This window comes from Equus przewalskii, chromosome 8, assembly GCF_037783145.1.
Source record: "Equus przewalskii isolate Varuska chromosome 8, EquPr2, whole genome shotgun sequence".
In the NCBI taxonomy this organism is placed as follows: Eukaryota; Metazoa; Chordata; class Mammalia; order Perissodactyla; family Equidae; genus Equus; species Equus przewalskii.
In genome coordinates this window covers 64919520-64936415 of record NC_091838.1, presented here as the reverse complement: position 1 = coordinate 64936415, position 16896 = coordinate 64919520, and the positions used below count along the sequence as shown (strand labels likewise).

General features: G+C 36.7%; 1 protein-coding gene across 5 annotated transcripts in view; it reads right to left on the bottom strand.

The window, feature by feature from the left end:
• Nucleotides 1-5318: 5318 nt before the first annotated feature.
• The window catches only part of MTBP (MDM2 binding protein), an 81584-nt gene continuing 70006 nt past the window's right edge, over nucleotides 5319-16896 (bottom strand). For 3 of the 5 annotated variants that reach the window (XM_008533413.2, XM_070630923.1, XM_008533414.2), the window contains 5 exons: nucleotides 11870-12136; nucleotides 10145-10394; nucleotides 9441-9554; nucleotides 6221-6286; nucleotides 5319-5658 (listed from right to left, as the gene is read on the bottom strand). In XM_008533413.2, coding sequence (XP_008531635.2) covers nucleotides 5620-5658; nucleotides 6221-6286; nucleotides 9441-9554; nucleotides 10145-10394; nucleotides 11870-12136 — 736 coding nt within the window. In that variant the 3' untranslated portion in view covers nucleotides 5319-5619. Of the gene's footprint in view, nucleotides 5659-6220; nucleotides 6315-8431; nucleotides 8570-9440; nucleotides 9555-10144; nucleotides 10395-11869; nucleotides 12137-16896 lie in introns of those variants that run through there. The other 2 variants (XR_011543166.1, XM_070630922.1) reach the window with 2 other exon arrangements.

Here is a 16896-nt window from a genome sequence, read left to right as displayed (position 1 = left end):
TTTCAACCCAGCCTGCCTCTTCTTTCATAAGTTTTATCTTATACCAAGAGGTATTTGCCAGAAGTTGCTTGCTCAATGCCCTCACAGGGTCAAAAATTGACCTCAAATTTTTGGGCCCTTTAGGTCTCTCCTTTGTGCCTGCTTTCAGATTTTTACTTATTTATTTTTTTGGTGAGGAAGATTGGCCTTGAGCTAACATGTTGCCAATCTTCCTCCTTTTTGCCTGAGGGAGATTGCCTGATGTCACTGAGCTAACATCTGTGCCAGTCTTCCGCTATTTTGCATGTGGGACACCACCACAGCATGGCTAGATGATCGGTGTGTAGGTCTGCACCCGGGGTTCGAAACCCTGGGCTGCCGAAGCAGAGCACATGAACTTAACCACTATGCCACTGGGCCGGCCCCATGCTTTAGATTTATTTGAAATATCTGTAACCACTTTTTACTTTGATACACTTTTTATGGATAGTTCACAAAAGGCATGAAGTCTGAGCACAGCATGGAGGTCAAGTGAAAGTAGAATCTGCATATGGAAGGCGTGGAGGGATAGGGAAAGCTTGCAACTTCCCTTCTCAGGCAGCCCTACTGAGGAAGGCTCCAGCCAAAACCTCTCACCCTGACGGAGTGCAGGCTCTGCTGTAGACAATGTAGAGACAAGCTTTGGAATCCCACTAAGGCATCTAAAAATTTAGGAAGCAATTTCTTTGATCAATCAAATTGACTGAAAAAGCTTTCCAAGCCATGATTATTGGTCCACTTTGGGGATGTAATTACAACAAAACAAAACCTCCCAAACACAAATGAATTGGAGTTTCTGTGTTTCCTTGGCAAGTAAATATCTGGGCTCCCTTGCCTCTCTCCACACAGCTCCACCTCACCCCCGACACCCACTCACACTCCTAAGACTCACTAGCCTCACGTGGCAAGCAAAGCTGCAGTAAATGCACCACACTCCTGGAAGCCAAACTTGGTGATGAAAGTGGCTGGGAACTAGGGATGAAGAGTCCACAACAACGTGAAAACTTTAAGTAAGTTTCTTTGAAACTGACTTGAGGGTGAAAATGGTTGGCTATTGGTAGCTTCATATGGTTCAACCTAATACAACAGAGAATACAAAAATTTAATCATGGGGCCGGCCCGGTGGCGCAGCGGTTAAGTGGGCATGATCCACTTTGGCGGCCCGGGGTTGGCCAGTTTGTATCCTGGGTGTGGACATGGCACAGCTTGGCAAGCCATGCTGTGGCAGGCGTCCCACGTATAAAGTAGAGGAAGATGGGCATGATGTTAGCTCAGGGCCAGTCTTCCTCAGGAAGAAGAGGAGGATTGGCAGCAGACGTTAGCTCAGCACTAATCTCCCTCCAAAAAAAAAAAAAAAAAAATCAATCAAGTAGATTGGATCTGGGGTTTCTCTCCTAATTATCTGGGCATATGAACAAAGGGACTTTGATAGGACAATAAAATTTAAAAAGGAAATCAAGGCAGAGTGATTTTCTTGAGCCAAATGTCTCAGAGAAGGCTCTAGTGTCCATGTTATACAGCATGCAATAGTTTTAAGTATACAGTTTGATGAGTTTTGATAAATGTATATCCAGTGTAACCACATCACCAGGATATGGAACATTTACATCACGATAAAAATTTCCTGTGCCACTTCCCAGTCACTCCAACATCTGGCCCCAGGAAACCATTTTTTGCTTTCTGTGACTCTGTATTTGCCTTTTCTAGCTTTTCATATTTCTGGCATAATGTTTTGAGGGTCATCCATGTTGCTGCATATTTTAATCTGTTCCTTTATCTTGATGAGTATTATTCCACCATCGGATATTTTATAATTTGTTTATCCATTCGCTTGCTGATGGACATTGGGTTGTTTCCAGTGTGGTGCTATGGAGAATTAAGATGGTATGAGGATTTAGGTTCAACTCTTTAGATAGACATATGTTTTAATTTATCTTGAGTAAATAGTGGAAGGGCTGAGTCATATAGTTAAGTATAAACTTAATTATATAAGAAATAGTCAAATGTCTTCCAAAGTGATTACAGCATCTTCCATTCCCACCAGCAATGCAGGAGATTTCCAAATGCTCCAAATAGTTACCAAGACATGGCATTGTCAGTTTTAAAATTTTATCCACTCTAGTGGGTGTTTAGTGGCATCTCTTTATAGTTTTAATTTGCATTCCCTTGATGACTGATGATGCTGAGCATCTTTGCATGTGTTTATTGCCATTCCTATGTCTTCTTTTGTGAAATGTTTTTCAAATCCTTTGCCTATTAAGAAAAATCTGGGTTATGCCTTATTATTAAGCTGTAAGAGTTCTTTATATTTTCTAAATAAAAGTCTTTTGTCAGATACATGTACTGCAAATAATTTTTCCCAACTTAAGGCTTACATTTTCTTAATTTGTCTTTCCAAAAGTAGTACGTTTTAATTTTGAAGTACAATTTATTATTTTTTAAATTTATCGTTTATGCTTTCGGGTCCTAAGAAATCGCTGTTTTATTCCAAGGATGATGAAGATTTTTCTATGTTTTCTTCTAGAAGTTTTATTTTAAATCTAGGATTATGATTCATATCAAGTTAATATTTGCACATGGTGTGAGGTCATGGTTGAGGTTCATTTATTTTTCCGTATGGATGGATACCCACTTGCTCAAGCTCCATTTCTTGAAAAGACCTTTCTTTCCTCAATGGAATGTTTAGTGTGTGGGTATAACTCTGAGCTTTTATTCTCTTCCATTGATCTATATACTTATTCCAATATCAAATTGTCTTGATTACTATACCTTTTTTGGTAAATCCTGAAATAAAGTAATGTCCTCCAACTTTGTTCGTTTTTTCAAAATTATTTGGTTATTTTATGTCCTTTTGATCAGTGATCCATTCACATTTTTTGTTTATGCTCTTGCTTTCGCTTTTGGTCAGGTTAATTGACATATAATTTATGTATGCTACATTTCAAACAGCATTACAAATTTTATCCATCTCCTTGAAACTCTGAACACATCCACTTAAAGAAATATTATAAATGGTATCAGGTTTACAAGTTATCTTCAAACTCATTTTAATCTATAATATTATTAAGTATAGTAGAAAACTGGGGTCTTGGAAGAAAGGAATAAAAACAAAAGAGATGAATAAGCCAACACTTGCCGAGCTTCTACGATTAGACATGCCGTGTGGTTCAGCAAATACAAATTCCCATTCTGGCTCTGTAACTTCTGAGCTAAGTGACCCCAGATCTAACACAACACTTAATCCTGCTGGGCTTCAAGTTCTTATCTGTAAGATGGGAAATCTCTGCCTCAGATAGTTGTTAGGAGATAGCAAGCTCATAAATGCTTAGTGTAATGCCTGGCTCGTAGTTAGCATTCAACAAATGTTAGCTATTATTATCATCCTTACATGAACCCTGTGACGTCAGCACTACTTTCTCCACTTTTAGAAGAGGAAATGGAGCCTTTGAGTTTTTCTTTCCAATGATTATTACTCCGTTCCCAGGTACATGTTTTCAAATCATCTGATTTAACCCTTTGTCCTTTAAAACCAACTAGTCCCATCCGCCTTACAAATGCTTATTAGTCTGACTGAATGACTGTACACTAAAAATAGCCTGTTAGTCTAGCATTTTAGAAGACAATGTTTGCTGACTAATGGAGTCTTTAAATATTGGCTCCCTCCAAATATCTTCGGATAGTGAAAAGTTCAGGCAAAAAGGGGCCATTTCAAATCAACGGCTCATGAAACCCTAAAAACACTCTCTGAAAACATTAGCTTTGACTTTAAGGTATAGAAAGCCTTTTATTGGATAGGCAAAACAAGCATATGCATTAAGCAAATTTCTTTAAATGGAAGAAATTATAAAGAAAAAGACGCTAGGGGCCAGCCCAGTGGTGCAGTGGTTAAGTTCACACCCTCCACTTTGGTGGCCTGGGGTTCGCAGGTTCAGATCCTGGGTGTGGAGCCAGCACTACTCATCAAGGCACGCAGTGGTAGCAACCCACATAAAATAGAGGAAGATTGGCACAGATGTTAGCTTAGCAGACAATCTTCCTCAAGCAAAAAGAAGAAGATTGGCAACAGATGTTAGCACAGGGCCAATCTTCCTTACAAAAAAAGAAAAAGATGCTAGATTTGACTGTATAAAAACTAAAAATTTCAGGGGCTGGCCTGGTGGTGCACCGGTTAAGTTCCCATGTTCCGCTTTGGCTGCCTGGGGTTCACCGGTTCGGATCCCAGATGCACTGCTTGTCAAGCCATGCTGTGGTGGGCGTCCCACATATAAAGTAGAGGAAGATGGGCATGGTTGTGCGCTCAGGGCCAGTCTTCCTCAGCAAAAAGAGGAGGATTGGCAGCAGATGTTAGCTCAGGGCTAATCTTCCCCAAAAAAGAAACTAAAAGTTTCAGAACACACCATAAACAAAATAACAAAGGGCTAATATCCTTAATATATAAGAACCCTTACAAACCAGTAGGAAAAAGTAAAACTATCCAAAATAAAAATGGACAAAGAGTAGACAACATATTAAAAAAAAATGTTCACCCTTATTATTTTCAGTTACTAGAAAAGGAAAGAGAGACTCTGCTGGGGGGTGTGTAAACTGATATCTCAGAAAGGCAATTTGGAAATACCACCAAAAAGATTAAGACCCACAAATTTCACTCCTAAAAAGTTATACTAAGGAAATAATCATTGATGTACTAGGAAGATTCATTAAAGGTTTTTTTTATAATAGGGAAAAAACTGAACCTATATGTCTAACAATGGGGATTGTTAAACAAATTGTGATTCATTTGTATTAAGCAGTTATAAGTAATGATATATGATATAAAATTCATGACACATTGTTAAATGAAAAGTAGGCTATAAATTAATACACATGTATAAACACACATATATACACATATGACCTCAATTTTGAAAATACTTGAAAACTAATTACATATATATTTAAAAAATATTAATAGTGGTGGCAATGTTGGAATTTTTTTCACTTTTCTTGAATTTTCTGTATTTTCCAGATTTTCTACCATGGGAAAAGATATTTTTTTCTGGGAGTCTGTATGTTATCTTCACTATGCTTTATTCTCACAATTCTGCCCTTTCTTCATTTTTGATCCCAAATAAACATTAATAGCTCCAACAGTGGTGGATCTAGGGCAGCGGTAAGGGAAGATGGCTACCTGTGTGAATTTTTTTTGCCAATATTTTCTAAGTCAGGAGCTGTCCAATGAATTATGCTGTTGGAACACATGAGAAAAGTATTGGCAATGTCTTACTCAGGACTCAGTGAAAATAAAGAGATTTACCATGAAGTAAAGAAATGTATTTTCTATTTATTGGAATAATTAAATAACCAAGAGTAAAATTTTAAACACATATATAAAAATATTAACTTTAAAAATTAAAATATAATGAAATAATAAAATAAGTATACAATTAAAAATACCATAACTGAGAATCCTCAAAACTACGTATATAAATATAGGATATATATGAAATTCTTTAGAGACATAATATCTATTCTTTGATTAAAATTGATACTTTTTTATAATTAAGGAAGTAGTGATTAAAAGCTCCGCCCAATTCATAATCGTCCAAAGAGAATCATTCTGTGTTATTTCTTGCTTGTCTTTTCTAATTCCCATTCAATTACCTAAGGGGAGAAAAAATATGATTATGGTACATTTCTATTGAAAACACAAGTGATAAAAAATACTGTTAAAACTTCAACAGAGTGTGGTAGAAAATTTAAAATAAAAAATACATGTCAAAATCTTAAAACATATTTTACCTTAAAAAAGGCATTTTATTTTTTAACTGAAGAGCCTGTTTTGCTGGACTTTCACTGCAGAGTACAATAATTATTCTCACTGCACAAAAAGAAGATTGTTTTCTACTTTCTCACCTTTATTTGAAAATGTATTCAATGGGTCGCTACAAAAAAATTAAACCAAACTTTGAAAACCACTGATCAAAATGGACTAATTTTTCTAGCTCTTTGGGTTATTTATTTTTTAATTTTTCTTTCGTAAAATAATTTTAGAAACTCTTGTTAACAGAGCAAACTATTAAACATCACTAAATACTCTGCTTGCATAAGTCTAATATGAAGTATTTTAAAGAGTGTTCCTACTACATATTTAACAGCATCTTACCTACCCTGAAATAGAATAGCAATGTAATGGAATGCAGTTTCTTGGGGATAATTTATTTACCTGTACAACATTATTGTTTGCTGTTTTCTTCATTTCTTCAAATAGACCCCTTGAAGTTTTAAGATCCTAAACATAAAATACAGCATTTCAAAATCTGTGCATGAAATTACAAAGAACAAGTCATTATTAAACAAACTTGAGATTATCTGAGATCATTCTATAAAAAGTATCAATGTGATTTGGGAAATACCACAAAAACCCAAAGTAACAGATTATAATTTAGCCCCATCCTGAAATATCAAAATACTCTAACCAAAATTCATACGAATATCCATAAATCCATGTCACACTAATCTCATGTTCCCAAGAGCAGTGACAAATCTAAGCCCATCCTTGCCTATGAGTCTCTACTCACGCTTCATGACTCACGAAATGAATGTACAGTCTGCATTTATTTTTCAGATAAACTATCTTTTTTCCCCTGTCTTCTTTTTGGCTATTTCACTCCACCACAAAGAGAGAATGACACAGGAAAGGAAACAGAAATTTCTGACTTTTGAAAAATTAATGAATATATCGAATTAGACTACAAAGCAAAAAAAAAAAATAATCTAAATGTATTTTTTTTTAAAAAGCAGTCCTTTGCTGCACCTCCACATTACACTCCATTGAGGCAGCCACTTTCAATGCTTTTAGCTGTTTCTCTTATTTATACCTTCATGTTTCTAGATAATATGCTTATACTGTTACTTTGTGATTTGACAATTTGAGACTGACTCGTGTTATCAGTTATAACCGTTGTGGATTCAGGTCTCTGAATCCTTCCACCTCCTTTTCCTTCTCTCAACAACAGTTGCACTCCATTTTTTGATTAGTAAAGAGTCACTGTTTGTCTTATCATATCTAGGTACATATAGTTCAATCCTGAGCTAAGGTTTTATAGCTATGATTTCTCTTTCATCTAATGTTTGGTTTAAGTTTTCCACGTATATAATTCTGGGTCTCCCCTACCTCACAAATGCTGTAAAAGATTGATTAAATGCACAACAAGGTTTTTTCAAAGACTCAGATATACTGGATAAACTCTCACTTCTGTTTTTTTTTGTTTTTTGTTTTTTTGAGGAAGATTAGCCCTGAGCTAACATCTGCCACCAATCCTCCTCTTTTTGCTGAGGAAGACTGGCCCTGAGCTAACATTCCTGCCCATCTTCCTCTACTTTCCATGTGGGACGCCTGCGACAATGTGACAAGCAGTGCGCAGCTCCACACTAGGATCCAAACCGGCAAACCCTGGGCTGCAGAAGCAGAACGTGCGAACTTAACCACTGCGCCACCGGGCTGGCCCCTGTGGGTTTTTTTTTTATTGTATTTTAACCTGGAGATCCTTCTCCCACTGCCTGCGCCAATTTGGTCCAATTGCTCCCCAGGCCTGGTCCTGTTAGGACCTGTCTTCCCCAGTCTAGGTTCGCTTTTGTTTTATTTCTTGATTTCGTCCCTTGTCCTGCTGAACTTCATCTTCTTGCAAATTCTTCAAAAGGGTACATGAATGACAAATTTCTTTAGCCCTTCCATGCCTGAAAGGATCTTGATGGAATCCTCACACCTGATTGAATTCTAGCCTGGGTATAAAGCACTAGGTAAATCCCTTTCCCTCAGAAGCTGAAGATACTTTTCTGCTGTCTTCTAGTGTACACTGTTACTTACCATGGAGAAGTCCACTGCCACTCTGATTCTTGATTCTTTATACGTAAAGCTCCTGGGAAGCTTTTAGGAAACATTCTCTCTATCCCAGGCGGTGTGAAATTCCACAGTGACGTGGCTTGCTATAGAACTGTCCATTCGGCAGGCGGGACAAGCTGTGTGTCCTTCCAGCAGAAGGCTTGTGTCCATCAGTTCTCGAAAATTTTCTGTTAACGTTTCTGACAATTTTCTCTCCTCTAGTCTCCATTTTTCAAACTCCTACTTTCAGCATATTGGATCTTCTGGATTAATCCTCCCATATATTCTTATCATGCATTTAATTTTTGATTGACTTTTATCATATTTCTAATTTCAAGGAGCTTTCATGTTCTACACATTTTTTGGAAACAGCGTTCTGTTCTAGTTTTAAGCATGCAATTATCTTGAGAGAATTCTAGTTTTTATAAGTTTTCTTCAGGCTTCTACTCCTTCAGAGTTCCTTCATTCCCTTATGTTTTGGTGTCTCTTGTGTTAGAAGCTTTTCTCAAAAGTCTGCTAATCGTTGGCTGTCCAGTCACATTTAAAAATCGGATACTAAAAATCTTATTCGAAGCTCTGTCTGTGCACAGGCTGTTCACTGGTGGCATTACAAGGTAGGGTGATAAGGGGGCCAGTTGGCCTTTTCACTGTGGCTTCCAATTCTTTTTTCTCCAGAGACTATTTCCTGCACTGTCAGAGAGGTGGGAGGAAAGAATTATGTGTAATATACTTGTAGTTAACATTGTGGGAGAAGGAGAGACATGCAGAGCAAGTTGAGGGTTCCCCAGTTCACTGTGTAGGTCTTTATTTTCCACCTGGCACCTTGCCCCTGCTTTCCATGACAGCTGGTGTCTCCCAATCCTGAGCACCTCAGAGAGTTTAATTGGTTTGCTTCTCACCGGTATTCCACTAGGCAGGCATTTAGGTTGTAACTTCCATGTGCTTTTTCTTGTTCAACAATGTACATTTCTACATTATTTTTCTTTCCTCTTTTCTTGGTTTTTGTACGTTAATACTGTCTTTCTTGAGAGATTTTAGAAAGGAGGGGAACTGAATGCATGTGGTCATTCTCTAATTTTAACCAGAAACCCACATATAATTGTGATTCAAGTCAGAAACTCTTACGGCTGGAGATAATCTAACATCATCTAAGTTTTAGAAAACTGTCACATGATAGGCTGTTCTGTCCAATGTTTTACAACTAGCTGATAATGGATCCAAAATCAGAAACTGAGTGTTTTGATAGGCAGTCCAGCATCCTTTTCACTCTATACTAAAATTAGTAATTAAACATGTTTTGAAGTTTATTATCAACTTAAGTCAAAAACCTGTTAGAGAAATACTGAAGATACCAGTAAAAATATAGTTTTCTATATATGAGGACTAAAATCAAATGAATAAAATATAAAACATTTTAGCTTCAATTTGTCTCTATTTAAAAAAAATCTGGCAACAAGTTCTAAGCTATCAGTATAAGAATACTCACTAAACATTATTTTGTGTCAAACAGGAGCATTAGCACATGACCTCACTTTTGCCATTCGTAGAGAAGACACTGTACCTTTAGATAGAACTTGGAGATCTCAAAGAGACGCTGGCTGCAGGCGGTGAAACATTCATGAGCCTCAGTAATACTGTGCTTCTTCAGGGTTTCAGTAACTACTTCTTTCAATATCTTGAATAGAACATAACATATGACTAATATTTTTTGGAAAAGGTACAAACATATTATTGCAGCTTTAGAGTTCAATTTTGTGAATTACACAATCATGTAGCAACATTAAAGACAGATAAGCTCATTAAGACAAAACAATTGAGAAGAGATCTGTAACACTTACAGGGTCACATGTGTCACAGGATAGTATCTGTTAGCAAGAAATGACTGGAGTATCTTAAGAGGAATTCAAATCATGAGTTCTGCATTGAAATCTGAATGTACAAGTTACACACAGCAGGGATATATACATATTTCATTTTGTTATGGAAAATTTCAAACAACAAAAATTAGAGAGAAATTTTATAACAAATCCCTATCTTGATATATCTATCAACCAGCTTCAACTAGGATCAATTTGTGGCTAATTTTGGTTCATTTATACCTCTGCCTGCTTTCCTATTATCCTTCTGGTACTGGGTTATTTTAAAGTAAATTACAGATACCACTTCGTTTCATTTATAAAATTTTTAGACACACATTTTATAATACATCAAATAAAGGAATTTCTTCCCATGTAGAACTAAGAGAGATAGGAAATAAGTCTTTACCCGTGTATGTTTCTGTGATCTTGATTCCTTAGTTTGTCTTAATGTTTTTGATTCATGCACCTTTTTTTGACCTGAACTGGCCTTTGTGGTGATTTTTGGAGTTTCACTGCCAAGAACTGGAACAGATGGACAAGTCATAGATATTGATCTCTCTGCCCGCGGCTTTCTGGATGTCACTGCACGATGGTGATGATTAGAAATGCCACTCGTCTGAGAAAGAAGAGAATCTGAACTTTCAGATTTCACAAGTCTATTGTGGGGAAAAATATCCGAAACAGAGAGTAAGTGAATCAACAGTGAGGCCCATTTTCTGTCCTAAATGTTACAACTCTATCCACTGACATATAAACCCAAGAAAAGCAACCAAAATGTCTTGCTACTACTGCCTTAAATAAGCAAATGACACCGTATTATGCAGTCGCTCTCTGAATTCTTCAAACGAGTGACTTAAACACAGAAGGCAATGAGCAACAAACCAGAATTTCAGCTCATCGGCAAAGCAACGAGCAGTGTTACTGTTGCCTGCCCCCTCAATTCACCATGTCTCACGTAAGTCAGCTCTGGCACGCCAGGCGGTGTTCTTTATAGAGTCAATATTCATCTGTTAAATACTTACACTCAAGACAATTTTGATGAAGAAACCTGTACTTATCGCACCTAAGCACCTGCCTGTGCAAACTAAGTAACAGTGTTAAATACCAATAAAACTATAAAGTTGGCTCCTGTTTCAATCCTTCTAAAATGTTTACATTTCCTTTTACAAGATAGGGGCTGATATCCTTCTATTCTGCTAGCCCACAAGCCACAGTGCACTTTCTTTTCTGGAACACATATCTTTTTATCAGTCTCAAGTCAGAAATAAGAAATAATGTTACAAAATACAGTATCCTAAATGTGAACGGATTTTCTTTTTAGCTTTATCAGGTGCAAAAAGTATCGTGAATTTGTAAAGTCCTCATGAAAATAATTTGGCCATTCCATATCAGGGACATAGTATTCTAATATTTTTAATTATTTAGAAAGAGATCTGAAAGTTTCACTTTAACATATTTCATACTTTTTGAAAGGTTTAAATCCCATAAGAATTTAAGGCTTGCTTTAGACGCCAAAGACCTAAATTTGACGAAGGCTCTAAAAATACATAAATTTAATAGAAATTAGAGTGTTTATTTCATAAAGTTCTAATTTCTATTTAAGTATTTGGGCATTTTATTTAGCTAGTGAAAAAAAAGGAATCCAGAAAAGTTTCATATAGCCTATTATTATGTAGGCTTTAAAACTGTATTTTATATGAAACGAGTGGTTTCAAAATGGTGCCTTGCAGAACCCCTCGTTTAAGGGGCCAAGGCAGGTAGAAAGCAGCGAGAGGGAAGGAAGAGCCAACAGAACTGCCGTCCCAAACTCCCGCAGCAGCTCACCTGCTTCATCCACTGGGTAAGGTCTCCAGTGTTCCATGGCTTAAAAATTTACAAGCCATTGTGCTAATGGACTGTATATTAGCATATGAAGCAAGAAACAGGGTGTTTTTTCTAAATCATTTCTTTTTACGACTTAAAAGCATAATCAACCGTTCACAATAAAAACAAAATCCTGGTATGAAGGAATTAATCTAAAATCTGTGCAGAAAGCAACTTAAAAACATGAAAGACTAATATGAAAAAAAATTACCCTAGGGACTAAAGCACTTTTTGTCAAGATACTATGTTTATGCGCCTCATATGTCACCTTTTTTTGGGATAAAGGCAATTCAGATCTTTTGATCTCCTTTTCAACCGGGATGCTTCGGTCCGGAGTTCACTTTGTAGAGTTTCTCCATCAGGGACGCTTCCAGGCTCTGACAAAACCGCAGGCGAGGGGAGGGGGCTCAGCACGGTAGGTACTGGAACACTCTCCCTGGTGCAGGTAGTTTGCGTTTCATAACGAATAAGACGAGACTGCAGTTCAGAAAATCCCCCATCTCTTTCTAAGGCTTTTCGGTCATCCAAGCAATATCTAAACAAGAGAAAGATCATTAAAATCAAAGCCTCCACAACAGCAATGGGCTTTCCCCTGCCAATTAGGAAAGAGCAAAACATTTACTTAAAAAGTTCTTACTTAACTTCCTAATAATTGTTGGAAGATTGAGTGAATGACTGACATCCCTCACAAGTTCAGTTTTTTCTAGCTTGCTGGATGACATGGCCAAAGATTAAAAAATTCAAAGTACAATCTGATTCCTCTTTGACTGTTTCTGGGCAACAGATTAAGTTAATCCTCTGCCTTATTTTCAAAATAATATAGTTGCTGTTTTAATACTTTTTAAATCTCTACCAACCTCTGACTCCTCGGCATGGTTGATATGTAACAACATGAAATGCTGATTTCTGTTAGAAAGGGCAAGTTTATTTTCAACACAAAGATTAAAAGGGCATAAGGGTGTCCTAAACTGGCTCACCAAACACAGCTTAGAACATTTTGAATTTTCTCTTTGAAACTCACTTCCCATCTTATTGACTGATTGACAGGCTTTCCTTCAAACACTTCGGCTGGCTCTGTGCATCTGTTTCTAGGTAAATCTGATTTGAGGAGTCAATGAGATGTTAACTCAGTGAATGTTTCTGGACTTAAGGAAACCCCATGTTGTTAAGCACAACAAATGAGCATATCAGGAAAACTACCTATGAGATGTGTGACCTTAAAAAACTCTTCACTTTCTCCCCTTCTACAGCTGCATCAAGGAAACACAAATGGTTTCACATACGTGATGGCAGGACTATAAAAATTAAACCCCTTCTCTGTTATCTGTCCTCTTCACTTGTAAAATTCTAAGATGCTCCCTAAAATCAGACCTTTGGGTCCATAAGCTGTTAGTTCAACTCCCAGGGGCCGTATCATTCCTCTAACATCTGATTGCCTACGGAGGTTTTAAGAGCTTCCTCCTTCCCGGGTGACACGTACACATTTGATTTCTAACAGTACAGACCAGGGAGCCAGACTCCTGGGATTTAAATCTGCTCCATCACTGATCAGCTGTGTGAACTTGTCCCAATAACTTAACTTTATCTAAGCTTCTGTTGCTTCATCTGCAAAATGAGATTTATAGCAGTTGTGTCAAAGAGCTACTGTGAGGATTTCTTGAACGGGTACATATAACCACTTAGAACCAGCGCCTGCAACATGCAAGTAAAATATCATCATGATCCTCATCATCATCACCATCATCATCATCAGTAGGTTTATTTTCTACCACAGTGAATGTTATAGCATGCTGATAATACGTAGCATAGCAAGGATTTAGATCCAGACTGGTGACTTCAGAGCTTGACTTTAACCAGTTTAGATACTATCTCTTACGTAAGGTGTGAGCATCATCTTACTCAGGGAGCAAGCCATGCCTGAACATTAGAATTATCTGAAGAGATTTTATGAAACACTACACCTGGTCTACATGCCCAGAGTTTCTGATTTAATTGGTGTGGGGTGGTACTCAGTCCAGACACTTTTTTGAAAGCTGTCCATGCAATGCTAAAGCATAGCTAGGACTGAAAAGATCTCTGATCTAACCTAACAGTTTAATTTAACAGGGGAGAAAACTGAGTTCCAGAATCAGAATGCTAACTGGTGGCAGAAGAGAGACTCGAACCTACGTCTCTCAATTCTCTGTCTAATATTCTTTCCCTAGTCTGTTGTTTAATAAAGTACATTTCATTAAAAATTAGCAGCAACTTTAAGGATTACTGATGAGTCCTATTTCTACCCCGGGCAACTGATAGAACCTAGAGTAAAATTCAGAACTATGAATGTTAAGAAAGGTCCTAGGCAAGATGCAATGTAATGCCTGATTAGCCTACAGGAAATTTTTGAGAGAAAAGATGTATATTTTGACTCCAAATGAAGATTTTTTTCTACTCTAAGATTTTGATTCTAAGATGCAGATTTTTTCCTTCTAGTTTTAGCACCTCCTGATCACAGCTGTTCATAATGTCATCCCTTCAACTGAATTATGTGCACTGTGCATGTTGGCTTTAACTGCCATTTAAAATGTCTTCAAAATGATTATACTATGATTTGGAATTGAAACCAGAAGTTACTTTACAAATAAAGGAACAGAAACAGAGCAGCAGGGTGTACATTTGACGTTAGTGAAGTAAATATTCATTGTTGGATGAACGACTACAGGGCCATATTTTCTTGCAAAACGATAATCAAATGCTTTATGCATCCAAAGAAAAGAAATATCTATAAGAAGATGAAGCTATTTCTGTTTTGTAAATACAAAATAGGCAAGATATTGCCTATCACACACCAAGTAACGCCAATGAAGGCAGGAGAAACTGCCAAATCTCTTGGAATAGATGAAAGAAATCTCAAAGTAACAAGAGGCTGGTGTGACTGACCAATTTGCACAGTTTGACAGCAGAATTCAATTTGTTGTTAAAGAAACAGTGCATCTTGCGATCAATGGTATCTTATACTCCAGGATATGATAGATAAGTGAAAAAACAACCAACCTGGTGAAATATATTTCACTTTGCCTTAAGAAACATTGATTTGCACTTGAGTAGTTTATCTATTTTTTCCAAATATTCCTTATGGCAGAGTAGAGGAATTGCTCATGGATTCTAAAGGCTTCCAGCAACACAGGAAGAGGGAACTCTCCTTGCAGTTTCATATTTACCTTAAAACTTCACTTGAATTTTGTTTCTACTCCACAATCTATGTTTAACATAAAGAGGCGCCCACACTATGCATCCAAATCTTCTTGACAAAAAGCATGCTTCTGGGTTCACCGTGCGCACCTCCTACAACTTCCTTAGTTCAGTCTCAGTGCCCCCAGGTTAACGAGCATAAATTCACAGCAAAGAAAACTGAGTCACCGCCACATCTGTTTACCTGTTTACAGGGGTAGGTAGGTAGTACAGGAGAAGAGAACTATTTCTTTATAATGAATCAGAATCTCGTAACAGCGTATGGGTATAAAAGAATAAATTAACTTCTGTGTAGATTTAGGCCCAGCAAGAAATAGTGCTCAAATAACTCAATTTAATGTTTTGATAAATGATCATGAAGAACATATCCTTTACAAATTCTATAAATTTATATGTAACACTAAAATTGGTCTAAAGTAAACTGAAAGCAACAGAACAAAAAAGTATGGAGATGAGACTCAGAATGACCAAAACAACATCATTTTGGGAAAAATAATAAAAAATATGGTTCTATGATAGATACTTCAGTCATGAGTTAAAAGGAATTATAGCTTATTTCATTCAAATCAGTGCTTCAATGAGTTTGCAGGGCTGACGAGGAGAAAAACACATGTTTCATGGGGTCAATATTTTGGCCATGTAGCAAAGAAAATGTTAATATTAGTACATTTTCTCAGTAGAATACACTATCGTTGATCATAATAATATAAATACTGTCTACTGGTTTCACTTTTCAGATTTAAGTTATATGCAAAATACCTTAAAATGCCATTATTCTAACTGATGAGGAGGGCCCTAAAACTCTTATCAAACAAAATGAGGGCGATATTGCTTTATAGCTGGTGGAATAAGAAATAGAAGGTAGATATATGATTTGAAAACATGCAAATAAACAGTAGGAAACTCAAAGAGTGAAGAAGGGGAACCAAGTTCTCATATTTCATAGAGGAGATTCAATAATATTTTATATAGATTTATTAATACATATTAATAGAAGGATATCCTTTAGAACAAGAGGGGTGACCACCAGAGAAATTAAAATCACACAAATAAAACACTTTTTTCTAAAAACCACAATTGGAGGGAGGAAATAGTAAGAAAACGAATTGTTGGTTTTTATTATAACCTTTTCTGTAATGTTTAATTTCTAGGGGTTTTTTTTGGGTTTTTTTTTTTTTTTGAGGAAGATTAACTCTGAGCTAACTACTGCCAGTCCTCCTCTTTTTGCTGAGGAAGACTGGCCCTGAGCGAACATCCATGCCCATCCTCCTCTACTTGATACATGTGACGTCTACTACAGCATGGCATGCCAAGCGGTGCCACGTCTGCACTCGGGATTCGAACCGGCGAACCCCGGGCCACCGAGAAGCAGAACATGCTCACTTAACCACTGTGCCACCGGGCCAGCCCCTAGCTCTTTAATAAAATCAAAAAGAGGGGAGAAAACAGAAAAATACATCCCATTAATCAAATTTTTATATACTAGAAAAAAAAGCTCCCACTTAAATTTGATTAAGGAAAATTTAGTACAAATGAAAAATAAAATTTGTGATCATTGCACAAAAGGGTATATAGCTAAAAATACGAATAGTTTAAATAAAAGGTTTAGCTAAATTCAAAGCTATTTGGGAAACATATCTAACTTTTTGATGGTAAAGTCAACACAATAATCCTCTCAAAAGGAATTCTTTCCTCAAATATCAGAAATGAAAAGCTTGAACAAGTGGCATTTATCTTTTTATGATTCAGTAGTTATCTCTGAGTTGCCTGTTGTTAACAAAATAATTTAAAATTCTTTTCTGAACCACTTAGATTTAAATTACCATTTCATACAGGACTTTTTTCAGAATTGACTCCTTATTGGATGCTGTCGTTCCTATCTGCTCATTTTAAAGTCCTCAAATTCTTATTTCAACTGTTTATTTCCCACTCAGACAGACAGAAATTGTTATATCAGTATGTTGTTCCTTGTTATCGCTGAGTAGTATTGCTTTGTATACACAGACCAGCTTATTCATTGTTCTCCTATTGATGTACACACCTAGGTTGTTTCCAGTTTGGGGC